The 19,681-nt window shown below is 35.4% G+C and overlaps 2 protein-coding genes across 2 annotated transcripts in view; one reads left to right on the forward strand and one right to left on the reverse strand.

Moving 5' to 3' along the window:
• Positions 1–7,476, reverse strand: part of LOC144444692 (kynureninase-like) — a 21,377-nt gene extending 13,901 nt beyond the window's left edge. The window contains exons 1-3 of the mRNA XM_078134204.1: positions 7,352–7,476; positions 3,192–3,327; positions 445–686 (exon numbers count right to left, since the gene is read on the reverse strand). Of these exons, the coding sequence (XP_077990330.1) occupies positions 445–670 (226 nt within the window). The 5' untranslated portion in view covers positions 671–686; positions 3,192–3,327; positions 7,352–7,476. The remainder of the gene's footprint in view (positions 1–444; positions 687–3,191; positions 3,328–7,351) is intronic.
• A 255-nt stretch (positions 7,477–7,731) lies between these two features.
• Positions 7,732–18,196, forward strand: LOC144444948 (FAS-associated factor 2-A-like). Its single transcript, XM_078134499.1, has 10 exons — positions 7,732–7,794; positions 9,868–9,936; positions 11,242–11,363; positions 11,908–12,154; positions 13,006–13,091; positions 13,714–13,805; positions 14,519–14,778; positions 16,434–16,523; positions 16,891–17,034; positions 17,908–18,196. Exons 1-10 carry the CDS (start codon positions 7,732–7,734, stop codon positions 18,097–18,099), a joined length of 1,365 nt encoding a protein of 454 aa, XP_077990625.1. The 3' UTR covers positions 18,100–18,196.
• Positions 18,197–19,681: the final 1,485 nt, after the last annotated feature.

Consider the following 19,681-nt stretch of genomic DNA (forward strand, 5'->3'; position numbering starts at 1 on the left):
CTTTTTTTTCTTTTAGTATTCTCTTTTCTTTTTTTCTTTTTCTTTTTCCAAAAAAAGAACAAAATACTAGTAATGAAAAGGTATAATACCGCTTACTGAGGCTTTCTAAATTTTGCATGTCTAAGGCAAAAATTGTTTGTTTCCGATAACATGACTTCAGAAAACGGGGTAGATAGTTTTGGGATTTTATTTTATTTTACATTTTATTTTGTTTTGTTTTTTCACCCAAAGACAAGATACTCGTTGGTCACAATACTTCCATAACAGTTGATGAGGTGTAAGAGAAATAAATGAAGACAATTATGTGATTCAGAAGTAGACAAACACAATATGCAGACTGTGCTGTTATAGTCTGAAAAGACATCATTTCTCTTTGGAATGTGATTTCCAAAAAAAAAAAGAATCAAAGGATACTTTGGCAAGAAAATCTAAATTTGGCCTAACCTGTGGATATGTCACCCATCTTGGGATAATGGAATTCATTACGAAATCTTCTCAGACTATCCTCTTTGTCCATTTGTTGTGCAAATTCAAAATCTGTCACGTCACATCCAAACTCAGCAGCCTTTTCTAGTAATATTTCTCTAGGATGTACATCACCGTTCAACAGAATCTTTTTCTTTGGTAAACCACTACTGCTTATGCTGTCATCTACAATTGAATCCATCATGAAGTTGTTTCCAAAGCTGTATTGGAAAATTGGAGAGAGGTGATATTTTTATTAGTTACCAAATACTAATCTAAGACTGAGTTCACGTGACAACATTTCAAATAAAAAGTGCTAAAATAGTTTTTAATGTGTTTTCATGGTTTACTGACACACCATAGGCTGACAAATGTTTTTGACCGTGTACACAAAAATTTACACCAAAGATGGAACAGTTTGAAAATAATAATGATATTGTACATGGGCAGATATAACAGAGCAGTAAAAGCAGACATCTAAAACACATCAACAATGGCATGTCAACTCATGCGTTTTTGAATTGTTGCATTTTGGGTCATTTGTACATGACTCTGTTTTCAAATCCTTTTCCATTTTCACCCATTTACATGACTCCATTTTTGAATCAAATCAGATTTTTTTTTTAAAATGATCTACTTTTGGCAGCGTTTTCCATTGTTCGCATTTTCATGTGAATTTTTTGTCATCTCTGTGTAGAAGGTATATGCAGACAACAGGTTTGTTATCATTTGAAAATGACATCACTTAAAACGATGCTTTGATGCAGAGACTGGAAGTATTTACTGTTGTGGAAATATATTTAATATATCCATGAACGAGGGTGTGGAACCAAGACTAGTTCATCTGTGGTTAGCGCTATATGAAAGATGGTTTACAGTATTGACTGAATTCATGTTCATAAATAGCATATCACATTTCCCACAATGCACCATTCAACATGGCAGGTTTGCAAGTTATGTATGATAGGACATGATGTGACATTGTTTCTGTAATAGCCTTCAAGTTCAAGACAACTGCTATAAATGTAACTACAGCTTGCTAAAATACTACCACTACAATTACCCCCCCCCCCCCCATATCCCCCCCCCCCCCCCCCTTCAAATTTATGCTGGTTTCCATTCAATTTACTGATAGCGATTACAGCGATATTCTTCCTCAGTACAAACTGGATTTTTCATTCAGCTCACAAAGAATCTACTGATTTCCATCAAATCGAGAAACATATCGAGGCCCTGTCTTTTCAATCTGAGTACCTGAACTTTCAAATTCTGTCCCTTTGAAGTTCTACATGCAATATAAGACAACTGCACAGAACAATATTGAATACATGTACAGATTACCTGGTTTAGTGTTGACAAAATTACAGTGCCAAATGACAACAAAAACATAGATTTCAATCAGGGAACTTTAGCCTAGGCAGTACGTGACTCCTTCCACCTTCTTTTTCAGATAGCTGGCTTAATTTTGTCAACTGACTACATAAAAGATGGCCTTGCATGTATACAACTATCTGATCATACATTTCCAAAGGAGGGTAATTTGCAAGTGAAATTAGCTTGTTCTCTATTAGTTCTTTTTAAATCAGCAATATACAATGCACAAATCGATTGCAGTTTGTATATTGGAATGAAAATAACTTTTTAGATAATTTTGTCTACAGTAAATGAGTGCTAATTCAGAAAATGACAGTTTGAATTGCTACTACAAATGTAGTTTCCCTGAAGTTGAAAGAGCTGTGTAAGTATAATCTTGCATACAGATTGTTTACAACAAAATCTGGGATATGTTTATAGGGGGTTTAACACTATTCTTACCCCTAGCATGACTTATATAACCATAACCCTAACTCCCTAGCTTGCATATAAAAATTCATCTTTTGTACATCATTTCTCTGTTCTTCATTCTTGTGATGTCTAAAATGAAGAATAATGGCCTGATATTTGTATGTGTTGTTACAGCTACACTAGCTGTTACTGTAGGGGAATCATTTTTTCAAACAAGCAATAACGAAATATTCACTGAAAATAATTAAATACCAATATGTAGACATTGTACATGTCAGTTAGAGGTCTATTTCATTGATATAGTAAAAGTTGCAATCATAATTAATGGGGGGGGGGGGGGGGGGGCTGATTTTTGGGTACTAACCCAAAAATCAATTTGATTGGATATATCACATCATCATATTCTGCTGCTACACAAATATATATATGTTACCCAATGGTGAGTCTCTATAATACTTTTTAGAGATTATGATATTTTTAAGTTAATTCTGTTTTCAAACATGTTCCTGTAGTGTTGCAGCCAGACTTTTCAAAGAGTGGGACATAGTGTCCCGAAACTTTCATTTTTCTGGGTCATCATACAATTTTTGAGGGACACAACAAAAAAGCGACAATAGCGCTGTAGCACAACTGTACAGTTTTTCAAAATATTTACCCACATACTGACCCATGCTAGATATTTGCTGAATAATGATTATGCAGTTGCCTGTCCAACCCTGTTGTTATCTATGCATTATACACGATTATTTTGGCTGTTGCTATAGGCGTGGTCATGTTGCTAAACATATTTGCATACAATTTTAGTGTGGGTCATCTATGACCCGTCACTTCCAAAATTGTGGGTCAGGTCCAAAAAATGTGTGTCAAATGACCCAAAAACCCCCTCTGGCTGCAACACTGTTCCTGTTGCCAGCTTTAAAGAGAATCATATTTCAACATACCTGTGAGTTCAAAGCTTTCTATTCCAGTTCAGTTGGTAACCTAACAAAGTATCACACAGTAGTCTAGAGTCCTTAGCATCAGATATAAAACTGCACTGGGTAGTCCAACAGACTTAATTCAACTCTTCAAAAACAACTAACAAGAGAAGAAATCACAAGGTTCAAAAAGCTTACATACCATGTACACATTGATATAAGGATACATAACATAATCACAGTAAAGAGAATATCATATTTGCATGTGAATGTAACAAACTAACATGCATATTTATACAGTCGTGTAGATACATGCCCTAAAATGAAGAGGCAGAAATCAAACAATGGATATACATGTACATAGTCCAGATTTGTTGGCAGTTTAACATTTAGCTATTCATGCATGGTACGTTTATCTAATACAATATAAAATATTGTGCTTATCTGCTGACCAAGCTGGCAGCCTGCCCTAAAAAAGCATTTTTGTTGTTATCAATTTTTGGCAGTATATATACATGTTAGTCTGTAAGGTACGCCGTGGCAGGGCGCCCTCACACATCGGCCAACCCCTAGTGTGAAAGGAGGCCGGTGAGGCCGTATCACGACGTATCTTACATTCTAATATACATGTCTATGTTTCATACTAGTCATATTTGTTAACAGACTAGAGCCCAACATCGTAAACCACAAGCCTCTTTACGCACAGTCCAAAACCAACCCCTCTGGCATGTGAGAATGACTAGAAACTAGTCGTTGGCTTTCAAATCTAGTGAACATTCCCACCCACAGGTCATGTCGTGCCATCAATAGGCAAGATATGTTATCAGTATTTGCATAGCCTAAAATTGGGTATTTCAAAATCAGGGGCAAATACATCTCTGATAACCTAGAGGTGATACTATTTATAACTTTAAAAAGTTAGGAAATCATATATATGATTGGTTTACGTGGGTGGGAATGGTTGTTGGATTTGAAAGCCAAGGACAAGTCTCTAATCCACTAGTCTGGATACCAACTCTGGTTTCGAACAGTTTTGTGAGTGAAGGTATAAATCATAATGATACTGTATAGGAACTAGACTACTAATCTACTGTATATCTTTGCATATTTGTACTCGCATTTGTATGTGCGCACATATAAACTATTGGCACTGCAGCTGTGTGCAAATGATTGTTCCAGTATTCCATCAATATACCTGCATATGTGTCGCCACAATAGCTTCATGAAATTTGTCATTGTAATGTCTGATTACTAAGTGTAATAATAGCTTGTGCAGTGGCACAATGATTAGTACGCACACGCGTCGTATATATACTTTGCGAAAAAAAATTGGTTCTCCCAGGGATGCATTGCGGCACGCAGTGACTACACATGCGCCTTCCATATACTACGTGCAAATTCTATGTACATTCTCCATGCGCTACCGTTCCGGGTTGTGGAAGTATGGTTTTGACATTTATATTGTCAATAATTGATTTTCTAAAAAGAATAACTACTTTCCTATGTTTGTTGGTACAGTAACATTCCTAAATCATCGAGTTGAATTGAGAAATCGTGATGTTCGGCAACATGTCAACAAAACATTTGTCCAAAGACCAACGTACGTTGGTGGAGGGTCTATGATAAGTTGGCTGATTGAAAATGAACAATATTAATCTAATGGCTATGATGGTTTTTGAAACCAACAACAACTGCATAGTGTTGACTTTCTTTACTTCTCGTCCATGTCAGAGAATTAGATGTCATTCAATAAAATAAAATAAATTTTGATGGTCAATACCCCTGGAAAATGACCCAAATTAAGTTTGTCACAAATGAATCTACCCTGCGCAAGCTTATGGGCTTTGCCTAGTTATGATATTATCAATAATAACCAAACTCTATGATGTGTGAGAGCCATTGTGCTCACTCAGGTTATTTGCATTCATGCTGGAGGTGTTTTCTGCTCCTGAAAACACAGGAAGCCCAGGAACCATGTTGTTATAAACAAACAAATAAACAATCAAACAAACAAACAAATAAATGACATAAATAAACAAATATATTTGAATAAATGAAAATACCATAAAGACATGGATAACAATAAAACTATGCTTGCATTAGACTAGTTCCTATATGGTATCATTACGATTTACACCTCCACTCACAGAAACCACGTTGGCATCCAGACTATACATGCATATCCAGGCCTATGTATTTAAAACTTCACCATGTATCAATGCCAACATCCACTAACCACTACCACAAAGCCCCCGCAGGGGTGAACAAATCATTTTGTGAACTGGTGGTCCCCGGACCAGTGCCTTAAAAAAATACAGTGGTCCTGCAGAAAGAATTAGTGGTCCCAGGTCCCGCTAATGTGAAACATTAGATCTTGCCTATAAATCTACATGTATATATTAAGACGACTTTTTTAACATAGTTATTAACACTAAGGTACTGGTCTGTTGGACCAGACAAGGTAAAATTTGTGTGGTTCGACTGAAAAAATCGCTATTCCGGACCCAGGACAAGTGGATTTGTTCACCCCTGTCCCACATACAAAACAACTTACTTGTTAGTCAGGATTCAAATATAGGTGTGAAAAACAAATTGGCAGAGCTTAGTTTAGGAAAAAATTGGTGCCCCTCCCCCCCCCAAAAAAAAAGAAAGAAAAGAAAACAGAATGACCTTTATCAATCATTTCGATAAGATAACACTAATAATACACAAATCTGGCCTTGATCAGTGACCAATTTTAGCTATATACCTTTGGTAGTGACTGCTTCCATCTTTTACTGATAACAGGTTTAATTAGCCTCTAATAATGGTTACCTCATGGTCTCTGTGTGTAAAGTTTTCTGTAATCCAATTTGTGTAATTATAATTTGTAATTGATACTATATATTAAATGTCTTATTTGTCCAATCGATTTTTAAGGTATTTGTGGTTAGTGGATTTACAAGATTTGCTCGTAGGCTGTTCTATGTACATGTATTTGAACAGTGAAAATTATCAAATTATGTTCAGTTTCAACGATCAACCTAGCTGCAATAATTGTAGTGTTTGCTGTGATTCTGAGGGCTTTTTCGTCTGTGTTTGTGCCTTTTTTTGTTCCGGTGTTTAACCTGAATCAAACGCTACAATTCTTGTAATGCAAACACAAATAGAAGAGACCATGTTGAAAACGTGAAGGATATGTCAGCGTACTGCCGGTTTCAAAATGCTGCATGCCTTGCTACATTTGCTGATTTTGACTTAATTGGGGTACCTCTGAAAACTTCTAGGGTCTAGATGGCTCCGTTATTAATGTTGGCATTAGGAAATGTCCTATTTTTTGCCTGGTAAGGTGTAATTTAGCAGAAAAATCCACCCAACTTTGCAATTCAGATCTGAGTTGCTTCTGTCTATTTGCGTTTGCGTTACAGGAATTGTAGTGTTTGATTCAGGTTAAACATCAGAACGAAAAAAAAGGCACAAAAACAGACAAAAAAGTCCTCAAAATCACAGCAAATGCTACAATTATTGCAGCTATGATCAACCATGCCAAATTCAATCAAGTTAACATCAACAAAATCTGAAAACTGACATGAGTACCATCTATCCAAATAGTTATGCCTTGTAACATTACAACATCTGCCCAATTACATTTTGTAGGTATGTAAATATACCACAGTGGTAAGCTGATTATTTGAATTTTGCACTTAGTTTATACTACAGTTTGCAGCCGAATTCCACAGTTATACTTGCTAAAGTTATCACTTACACTAATTGGACAGATATTACAGATGATGCAATAAACGAAAATTGTTCTTTGAGGACAAAAACCCCTCCCTCTCTCCTTCACAATACCCTCTCCTGATCACAAATTTAAGAAGAAATTCTCACAGTATAATTATGTCGCATACCGGCCATACCATTACCAGTAAAAAAAAATATTATCATGAAAAGATTCAAGGTAGTTCTAACTTGAAGTCAGTAAATTGATTTGGTAGAACAGTGTTTTGTCTTGTTCCAATATATAATGCAAACTATTAGTATAAACCTTTTATTTGACAAGAATCTTGATACAAGTTCATATGTTACAAGTTCATATGCTACAATCATCCTGGAATATTATTTTATTTATAGCTCACAAGTGCTTGTGCCCCATCCCCACAGTTTAGCCACGAAAAAATGCTGTACTTATCGACTCATTTACGTACCTATCTTACAAATACGGTGCAAGATATACGAATATGATAATCCGGACAAAAGCGTAACTTTCACAGCTCAGATTCAGGTCGAAACAGTCGTCTGCTATAGTGTGTTGTCGAGACTTGGAAGGTGTTGAGCACTCATACACAGTAAATGAGGTCAAAGTTCATTTAGACTTGAATAGCCTCGTACGGTAAATAATTATCAATATTATATAAAACGCGTTGTACATTGTGATGATGAGCTGATTTATATTATTTTATATAAATTATCATGTTATTATTGACATATTTTCATAAGGTTGAATTATTTTATAAGTTAATAATCTCAATCAAATCTGTAAAAAAATAATTTGCTTGTTGAGGACAACATATTGGCAAATTGCAACATGGCGGACCAAGAGGAACCAGACCTTTCGCAGGAAAACACAGAGCGATTGCTTCAGTTTCAGGTAAAATTTGTGTAGTTATTTTCTTACTCTCGCTACTCATAATGGATAAGATATACATCTACCCTAATCAATTCATCTAGGCCTAACATTGCTCTCGCAATGCTGCAGAATGTTGTTTCAAACGAAACCGGACTTGCAATCAGTCGCTGAGAAATATACTATTACTATGAGTCATTCAATTTTTTTATGTTCCGAAATTCACGAACTCAGCACATTTTCTCAGTATACACTTTCTAAAGTTGTGTAGCAAATAAAAAATGGTTTTGGTGTCAGTTAATTCTGTTTAACACAACAAATATCACAGAAATGCGACAATTATTTTTGAAAATAATATTGTCAATAAGTATGAGAATTCCATATTAAATCGTCAAATGTAGTGATGCAATTTTTGCAAACGTAGTTTACATTATCAAGTCTGTTGTATGCCATTTAAACATTATCATCACAACAATTCACAATTGTGGGCCAAGGTTTATTCTTTAATTAAAGTGAAACGTACTACATGTATGCATACTTTAAAAAAAAGCAAAACAATAAATAAATAAAACAGATGCCACCATTTTCATCACAGTTCATATCAGTGTTTTTGTGAAAGGGTTTAAGGAACTCTAACATTTCTAAGTTAGGTCTAAATAAAAAGAAAATAGTGTGTTTGCGATAACCCGACCTACCCTAGTTTAAGCCACTGATTCTAAACATTTTTTACATGCAAAAAAGACAATTTTACTTCTATTTCCCTGTCGATTTTCTGGTCCCCGGACCAGTGCCTTAAAAAATCCAGTGGTCCTGCTGAAAGAATTAGTGGTCCCAGGTCCCGCTAATGTGAAATATTTAAATCTTACCTATGAATCTGTATATTCAGATGACTTTTTAACATAGTTATTAACAGTAAGGTACTGGTCCGACAGACCAGACAAGGTACAATTTGTGTGGTCCACCCAAACAATTGCTAGTCCCAGACCCAGGACAAGTGGATTTGTTCACCCCTGAATTTCACACTATATAATAAGAGCACAGTCTGCATATTGTGTTTGTCTACTTCTGAATCACATAATTGTCTTCATTTACTTCTTTTACACCTCATCAACTGTTATGGAAGTATTGTGACCAACTAGTTTCTTGCCTTTCGGACCAAGTAGTTTAAAAAACAAAAAAGTCAAATAAAATAAAATTCTGACCCTACATACCCTATTTTCTGAAGTCATGTTTATTGGAAACAAACATTTTTGTTTTTGTTTTGTTTTTGCCTTTTGGGGAATCAGGTAAAATGTGCCATAATTCGGTAAATGAAGTCTGCAGCTACATGTAGAGTTGACCCACTTCCTGATCTGCTACAAAAACACTGCTCATAATAAACTTAATTACTAAAGAATACCATATGTCTAAAATCATGAGTTTTATTTTATGCCCATTTGACATTTCCATGACAGGTTCTTGTTTGATTGATCAGATAAAGTATTTTATAGAAACAAATCAATTTGAATGTGTGTAAACAAAAACTGTAGTTTTTTCATATCCCGATCATTCTATGTCAGTACAATTGGTTGTCTTGGTTACTCAGACTCTCGTCGTCATTGGTGGCTTTTTTGCTGAATGGCTGAGTGTGGTGACATACATTTAAGTATGTGACTTCTGCTATTGGTGAGGATGCACAAATCATGCAAAGACATGTAGGGCTGTAGATTGAGTTTGTGAAATTATGATATTATTTGACGTTAACAGGTATCTGTTACTGTACATGGTACAGGAGCTGAAATTGCCTGGGATTACACTCAGTATCCCATTCATGGCAGTACACTGAACAATGAAGCATTCATCCTAACTGAAAGCAGAAGTCACATGTCATAAATTTTGTTTACTATTCCCCCCAGACTCTCTGGGATAGCCCTTTCCCAGCTTCTCTAGTCTAAATAATTGGCATGTTCTCTGGCTGCTCGAAGAAAAGTATTGGGGAAATGATATCTAAAGATAGCAAGTCTCACCAAAGGGTATGTCATCCTTTTGTGTACCTGTAGATTTAAAAAGTGAATGTGTAATGTTATAGTAAAAATGTTGCATTTTGTATTTTTGTAGGACTTGACTGGTATAGAAGATATGCAAGAATGTAGAAGACTTTTAGAAAGACATAGCTGGAATATTGAGGTAAATGTTTCTACTATACATTCATTATGTCATTATAGTACAATGGCAACCAAGGTTTCAGCTTACTGAGATAGACACAAACTAAAACTATAGTTCTTCAATGTGGCAGGTTACGCAAGTGGATGATACTAGTAATGCCTCTGTAGTGTGGAGATAATCACCATGTAGTCGAGATAGTGAGTGGCCACTTTAGAAAAACTTGCTATCAGAAACGCCACGCTACTGACAGAGTGCATAATTAAATCTACAGCTGTTCAATACTCAATAGCTTATGTTGATGTCGCAATAATAGTTTTAGTTTGCGTCTATCTTAGTAAAACCTTGATTACGACTGTCATATTTGTATATTTGATATTCCACATGCAAATCAAGTTGTATGTACTGTAACAAACTTTGAAAGTACAAGAATTTTTTCTGATCATTTTATGGAATCTTTGCCTCAACAAGGCATCTATAACATTGGTACTACAGAACCTGAAATGTGAGTCAAAATGCAGCATACCGATATATTTCCCATTTCTCTCAAATTTATCTTGTGCAGGTGTAAGTACATTATTGTCCAAACTTTGTCTTCATTTAGCCAGAAAAAATTCTTATCTTCAACTTGTAGTGGCTCACTTGATGATGTGATTTATTTTTTAAAAAAAACACAATATATTTTGATGTTTCTTACTAATACTATAGACGTTGTAAATTATACCATTGTGTGAGAGATAAAAAAGAAAAAATATGATGAAATTCTGTGATGAGCAATTTCATAACCTGCCAATTTCTTGTCATTCAATTTCAAAAAATGTCATCAAGGTCTAACATATAAATAAAATGAAGGTCATACAAAAATCAACATACAATGAAACTAGAGAGCCTTTTTTTTACCACAAATGTGGAAGTTAGGTTCTTATTTACATGTAATTTTGTATTTGGCCCTTAGACCAACAGTTAGTATATATACATGTACAACTAAATCAAACATGAACATTTCAAATATTGCATGTTGACATTATCCTTGAAAATACTAATTGAACCAATAGAATTTTTAGAACAAAAAATATAATGATAACACAGACATTTTAATGTGAATCAAAGTATAACAAATGTGTTTTCTTGTGAATGTGTACATAGGAATAGGGGAATCACCAAATTTGGGTACATTTAGGTCACAAGAAATTGCAGTGTCAATGCTGTGTCAAATTGACTTAGATGGCCCACCGACTACTCTAGAAAGGCCACTAAAGCTGAGAACCTTGATGAGTTATGGCACATCAGAGAAGTATTTTAAATATATAAGATGATATTTGATTGCAGTCAGCTGTTCATGACACTTTAAATGAAGCTGAGGGAGCACCACCAGTATATCAACAACCAGACCCACCACCTAGACCCAGTATGAGACCACCACCTGTAGAAATACAGCCGAGGGATCAAAGGTATATGCAACACAAATCATCGATTTTGTGTGAAGCAAACAACATCTAATAAATTATGTACTGTAGTGCACAAACTTCACTGTACGAGTGTGTGTGTGTGTGTGTGTGTGTGTGTGTGCGTGCGTGCGTGCGTGCGTGCATGTGTGTGTCTGTGTCTGTGACTTTCTGTCTGTAGCTGTGCATGTGTGGTTGATGTTTTGAAATTGTGTGTACATACATTGTGTACATGTGGTGTGTGTGTGTGTGTGTGTGTGTGTGTGTGTGTGTGTGTGTGCATGCGTGCGTGCATGTAAACTGAATTACTCAGATAAGTTGAGAATGCCATTGACCTAAGCATTGAAACCCTGAGAAATGGGAGGTCCACAGTACTCAACTATTGTGATCCTTGCTGCCAAATAGCACCCTTAGTGTCCAAACTATGTAATCTTTTGTCTTTTTTCATAACTACACTATGGCAGACTGAACATGTTTAAATGTACTGAATGTGTTTATTTGTAATCCGTTTACATCTTATCTTATACTGTTTTTTTGTTTTCTACACCAGGGTGTATACAATAGCCAGAAGACACCCAATGACATGGCTTCAGTGGACTTACATGCTTGTATCCCTTCCTTTACGATTTGTATATACAACTATCTTAGATATATTCAGATTTACAATAAGACTATTTAAACCAGATGCCCGTAGAATTGTCACCGACCCTATCGGTGATGTCATGTCATTCATTCAGACATTTGAAGAGAAATATGGACCCGTTCATCCTATCTTTTATCAAGGAACCTATGGTCAGGTAAGGGGGGAGAGTTCAGTAGAAGTGTTAAGTAGACTATTGACATGCTGATGTACAGCTATCCATGGATATATTGATGTAATTACAGTCTCTCAGGGACTACATCTTTGATAGCCAGTTTTCGACTCAGTCACGTATGGGACAATTTTCAGTACCTGCAATAGCATTTTACCTCACACTAGAAGGTCAGAATAGAACAAGATTGACTTATTCTCACCAGCTCTACTAATGCATGTGAAGCATGTTGAGTGGAAGTAATGGTGTTAACCAAGAAATTGAATGTTCGTTATTTTGTATGATGCACCTAGGCAGTAATGTTGTATTTCAGGTAATGAGAGATTATTCACCACACTGCCATCTAGTGGTGAACAGTAATCATCGTCAGTTTGTTTTGAGGAAGGCAACAGTCATGTTGTTGAAACACAGCCGATGAATACCACTCTAATTAATCATGCATCTATAAAATGCTTTACTTTTTACCTCCGTAAAATCACCAATGTAAACATAATTGTTTTACCCAATATAAGGCATTTCAATCATATTCATTTTAATAAATTGCAAAAGATTAATAAATGTTTAGAATGTTTGTTTTTGTACATACAATAACCACCTTTTTACACAATTTTTAGCTGTTTGCAGTTATTGAACTACAAACAAGGACTTGGCATATGTTGTTATACATTGATTTTTCAAGTAGGAAGCCATTATAAAATTGTTTTAGAGAGTAAAAAATCCAAAATAAATACCCAATCCTCATCCATATGGTCACTTTAAGCCCATTGTTAATTTTGATCATGGTACCTTAAAATTTTTAGTAAACTGACCATGATATATATTACATTGTGTTGTAGGTTTTAAATGATGCCAAGAAAGAACTGAAGTTTTTGTTGATTTATCTTCATTCAGATAATAACTCCGAATCAGATGACTTCTGTAGGTAAGTGGAGACAAAGGCATTTGTTATTTTGTCTGTACTTAGACATTATTCCTCAATATTTTTCTTCGTTCAGCCAAGGAAATACGAGTGACGTAATGTGCCTTTGTCACTATGAGCCGCTAGGCCTTAGATCATGAGTATTTTCCGGTTGAATGAAGAAAGATATTTGAAAATGATATAATTATACCAGCGCCAGTAGTATCAAAGAAAAATGGGGGAAAGTAATGGCAATTTTAAATGTTTTGACTCATATTTCAAATGCAGCAGAACCAGTGACGTAGACGTGTGTTGTCATGATGTAGAATGACCAGAGTATATGTTCCATATTTTTTGTTGGCTCGTCGGTTTTAATCAAGTTCTATATACAGCTGAGTTGTGAACCCTTGTATTCATTGTATCAAATTCTCACTTGTCGATAGATCTCATTATTGATATCATCTCATAATGTGCTTACATTGATTAGACATAGTAAGAATGACACTTGGATTATCATTTGGATAGATTGTCTGTTGACATTTGAATGTGTCATTATATATCAAACAGTGGTACATTATCCCTACCAAACTGTGGATGTATTGTATATGTGTTATTTATATATTGTGCTTTTTTGTGTTGTTTACAGAAATACTTTAACTAATCCCGACATGTGTGAATATATCAATACTAATATGCTATTCTGGGCAGCATCAGTTGATAGACCAGAAGGATACAGAGGTAAGTAGTAGGCTCATGAACACAGACACAGACACATAGACATACAGACAGACAGGCAGACACACACACACACACACACACACACACACACACACACACACACACACACACACACACACACACACACACACACACACACACACACACAACCAGATGGAAACATGTACATGGAAGGAAGAACACACAGGAATGGACGGATGGGAATGGACACACTCATACGTGCACTAACACATACACATGGGTGATGAATGTGTATAGATGGACTGACACACACACATATACATATACAGAGGTACAAAAACTGTAATTCCAAGTCTTTGTCAAAAACACTAATATTGTATATTTATTTATGATACATTTCTGGAAATGAAATAAGTTGATGTTATTGAACATTGCCTTCAATGGCTGCCCATCTCCAGAGTGTACAAAGATGTTGCACTATCATCAAATTGTTGTAGATATAGTAGTCATGTGTAACAATAATCTGAAATATGATATGTCATATCATGCTATCAGCTATCACTTCTTGTCTTTACTATTCTGTGTTGTGACAATAAAAAGATTTAAAATCCACCTTGAACTAGTGACTAGGAGTCCAACAAAGGTCATGATGTAGACTAAATACAGTGATAAGTGGTTGAGAAGCCTGATAGGGTTGAACAACAAGAAGTATCTTAAACAGTCTAGTGTAACCACTATATTTTTTATTTCAGTATCCTTAGCATTACGTGGCAATGTTCAACCATTCTTAGCCTTCATAGTATGTAGAGATCATAAAATGACAGTAGTCGCCAGGATAGAGGGTCCTATTCCAGCCGAGGAACTGATGACCAGGCTTACTCAATGTATGAATGAGAATGAAGCATCCCTAACCGCCATTAGACTTGAAAGGGAAGAGAGAAACCACACTCATCTACTAAGACAAGAACAAGATGTTGCATATTTAGAATCACTTAGAGCTGATGAAGAAAAGGTAAATCTTTTAGAGATGTAAATGTCAGTGTTTTTGGTAAGGTTTGAGAACCCTGGTAACAGAAAAAGGGAATGTGGTAAATGTGTCGTAGTTTGCCATAGAATCTACCATAAGTCTGTTTAGGAACCCTGGTAAAATGACTGGGGGACTCAGGTAGATTTTACCTACTTACCACCATTGTCAAACACACTGGTATAGGGAAACCTGGTAAAATGACTGGGGGACTCAAGTAGATTTTACCTACTTACCCCCCTTGTCAAACACAATGGTAGGGAACCCTGGTAAAATGACTGTGGGACTCAGGTAGATTTTACCTACTTACCACCCTTGTCAAACACACTGGTATAGGGAACCCTGGTAAAATGACTGGGGGACTCAAGTAGATTTTACCTACTTACCCCCCTTGTCAAACACAATGGTAGGGAATCCTGGTAAAATGACTGGGGACTCACGTAGATTTTACCTACTTACCACCCTTGTCAAACCCACTGTGTAATACTTACATGTGTACACGGTATGGAGAATCTTCAACAAGTATGGCTTTGTAGACTGTCACCACAAATTTAGGGTTGGTTTGTTTCATCAATTTTACCTCCAAACTTTGTCAATCACATCTTCAAACATCAGTTTTACACTGACCCTTTCATCTAGTTCTTGGTATACCAGAAACACATAGGGTACCCATCAGTTTTACCCTGACCCTTTCATCTCTAGTTCTTGGTATACCAGGAACACATAGGATACCCATCAGATTTACCCTGACCCTTTCATCACTAGTTCTTGGTATACCAGGAACACATAAGGTACCCATCAGTTTTACCCTGACCCTTCCATCTCTAGTTCTTGGTGTACCAGGAACACAAAGGGTACCCATCAGTTTCTGCTACAACAGTGCAGGAAAAGTCATACAGATGTGTAATTGCAAGTATGATTATATTTTCCATTAACATGATTGATAGATAATTTGTGCAGATTGGGCAAATCTAGCTTTTAAGTGGCTATATGTATTTATTTTGCATATTGAAATATATAAAACAATTTTATCATGGTTTCCAACTTGAAAAGTCAATGTGAAAAGTCTGTGTTTATAACTCAATACATTGCAAAAAGCTTTAAAATGTGTTAAAAGTTTGTTATTGTATGTACAATAACAAAGATTTTACACATTTATTAATCTTTTGCATATTATTGAGATAACAAGGACTTAGCATATGTTGTTTCACATTGACTGTTCAAGTAGGAAGGCATGATTAAAATCCAACATAAATACTCAATTCTCATCCATATGGCCACTTTAATATACCAATTTGATTACATAACTTTCACTCTTATGTCAATGAGCAACCCAGTGGAGAGCAGGCAATTCCAGGGCAGGGCATAACAGGTACTGAAAGAGTTTAAAGGCATGATAGAGTCCGTATGAATGTCACCAATTTGGGACAATAGCTGAGTTCAAATGTCACTATAGAGGGCAGTATGGGAAGTAGAAATGTCACCAACAGAGGGCAGTATGTGAATTAGAAATGTTGTCAATTGAGGGCACTAGCTGAGTTAGATATGCAACCTACTCTGGGTAGTATTTTCCTTCAATTAGACATGTTCCCAATTAAGGATGTTACTCAGAAATATGAACAAGTTTGTGTGATTGACTTTAGGAGAGAAAAAAACAGGAAAAACAAGAGGAAATCAAGAGACAAGAAGAAGAAAAACAGAGGAAAATAGATGAAAAGAAAAGATTGCAAGACGTAAGTAACCATAAATATATAAACATTTTAAGCAACGATAGAAATTTTTTTACAGGAATATTGATGCAAGGGTTATTGACATACTTTCTTAAGTGAATTATTCTGAGTACAATGTTACATCTTTTTTTTCTTTTTCAAAAAAGTCAACAAAAATTCAAAAAAAAAAAAATTCAGTAAAATAAAACAAAGCAATGTTACATCTTAACTACAGTATTTGTTTTGGAGTTTAACAAAAAAAGGTTAAATCTTTTTTTTTTTCTTCTAAAAAAAATTCAAAAATTAAATGAAATAAAATAAAACTGTTACATCTTAACTATTTTTTTTAGAGTTTAACAAAAAAACTCTTATGTTGTATGTTTTATTGTAGGAAAAGAAACAACTTAAAATAGAAAAAGCTGAAAATTTACCCAGTGAACCAGACTGTGATGACCCTGATATTATCAAATTAGTTTTAAAGTTTCCCAATGGTACCAGGATAGAAAGGAGATTTCTACACTCAAATTCTGTTCAGGTACGTATCACAGAAAACCTTCAAAAAAATGTACAGGCCAAGGACAAGACTAGTTCTGCTGAACTATTTCCATTGTCCACATCAGATAACAATTCTTTGGTATCCATTTTGTATATTTTGTATCATATGTATATACTTTGAAAATGTAGCTGTTTTTTGTTATCTGATGAAATAAATTTCATTCATTCATTCATTCATTCATTCATTCATTCATTCATTCACAGTTTATAGTGCACATTCCTGCTATGACTGCTAAGTACTGAAAATATTAAATGTAAAGTTTGAAAGAGCCATTTGTTAGTAATTTCATAACCATTTGGCCACCGACAACCCCCCCCCCCCCCCCCCTCCCCCCAAGTTGATAGCTTTCATCAATACAAGTGTACTAAAAGCCAGAAATAAGTCTGACTGGCATTATCCTTAAAGTATTGTGCTGTCATTGACAATGTTATTTTAACATCAAATTTATAATTACAGTAGTTGATACTTTTTTGATTACTTCTAATGCAATCCTTGACAAATAGTGGGAGTGTCATTATACAATTAACATACTATTGAAGTTGCAATAGGGAACTTGCAATCCAGACTGAGCAGACGCAAAGGACTATGGGATTATCTGTGGTTATCGTAATACCTAATCTGGAGCTACCAATAAAATAAACCTCCCACAATGGTCAGGGAGACTATGAATTGATTATTTGTGGTTACAAACAATGTAACATTATTGTTTACTATGCTAATTGATTAGTATTTATTATCACATTTCCCATGATGCAACATTCAACATGGCAGGATTGCAAGTTTCCTATTTCTGTGTTACCCAAGACATCTTGTTTTTACTTTTTTTTTAAACTTGATGGTTTTTCTCCGTAGGTACTATACGACTATGTGTTTTGTAATGAGAATGCTCCAGAAGAGTTTCAGATCGTCACTAATTTTCCAAGGAAAGTGTTGAAATGCGAAGAGAATGATGAAAGGGCACTGAGTTTAAGTGATGCAGGACTAGGTAAAACAGAGATGCTCTTTGTTCAAGACATTGCTGATGACGACGAGGAAGACTCATAGTAAATACTGCATCCTTTTCAGTTTTGGTTAAATGTTATTTATAGATAGATTATTAATTTTAGTTTCTGAGGTGACTTTAGGTTCCATCCTCAAAGGCTTTACACGTACAGAGGAGTGTTCTCCCTAGGATATTTATGAGGGGTTAAAGTCCACATTTATAACTTTGGCATGGACTTATTGAAGATTTTGAGGGGATTTCACATGCAGTTGCCCCCCTCCCCCCAAGTCCAGTCATGTGACAATATTTGCTTATGTCATCGCCAGGTGCTCAGAAATTATACTAAAGTTCAGCTCGTACTACATGTATAGAAAACATTGGTATAAAAAGGTCCTTCTTTTGAGGACTCTGTTACCAACATCTTTTCTACACTGCTTTTATGCAATTCTAGCGGCGTTAATTCACCTGTTACATGTACCTTGATTAGGGAGAACACTGCAGAGTCTAAAAGATTTATAAGCAGAGCTCAAAAAATAGTGTCATTGCATATGTATAGACAGATATAGAAATATCCCTTGTATCACTACTAATGGATTTACAGCACACTGACAACTAGAGATCTTCTGTTCTCATCGATAAAGGGATACACAAGTGTAGGAAATGCAGTGATTTGAATCTTACAAAGTTAGAGCACTGGTAATCCAGCCTTTGGGTTTTCTAAGATAGATGCAAACTAAATCTGTTGTTCTTCAATGTGGTAGATTACACAAGCGGGTGATAGCGGTTCCTCTGTTGTGTGATTTCTAATCACCCTGTGATTATGATAGTGTAAACATTGGAAGTCCCAAAACAGTATACTGCAGGTTTATGGAATTTGACCTCCTTACTGAGACTATAGTTAAACAAACGTCCATTCATTAGCTTATCGCTGTTGTATCAACATGTTGTGACATCAGTTTTAGTTTGTGTCTATCTTAGCAAACCGAAGGCTCAATTACCAGGGTAATATGTTATCTGTTTTATCATTTTCTTTCACTTATGGCACATGTGATGATAGAAAATGTGAAGTAAGGAATTTCTGTTGTATTTTCACTGGGTGCCCTAACCAGAGTTGAAAAAAACTGTTTTGTTTAGGACCAAAATGATGATAACCTAGGATTTCTTGTGAGTCGCTACATAGCAAGAAATAGTGTAACACCAAATTTGGTGGATCACTAGAAATATCAGTGTGGAAGTGGCATGTCAGATTTGCTTAGAGGACACAATGTTCAGGACAATCTAGGTCACAACCTGAACTGACACAGATTCCACTTGAATGTTCCTAACATTGCATTGTTTTGAAGTCATAAACACCAGATTCCTGTCAGTTTCTGAACCCTGTTATTTGCTTTGTACATGGGTTGAAACTGGTAAGGTTCGATTTGGTAACTGCAGGATTTCAGTAATGCAATGTTACAGAATACACAAGTGTGAGCAAGTGGATGAAAAAGTGACGTCAAGATAATATGTGTCCTTGTGGACAGTAAAAATACAGTGAGAGAGCTTAAAGTGGCCATATGGATGAGGATTTGGTATTTATTTTGGATTTTTAATTTATAAAACAATTTTATCATGGCTTCCTACCTGAAAAATCAGTGTGAAACA

The sequence above is a fragment of the Glandiceps talaboti genome, chromosome 13 (genome assembly GCF_964340395.1).
Source record: "Glandiceps talaboti chromosome 13, keGlaTala1.1, whole genome shotgun sequence".
NCBI classification, from domain to species: Eukaryota; Metazoa; Hemichordata; class Enteropneusta; family Spengelidae; genus Glandiceps; species Glandiceps talaboti.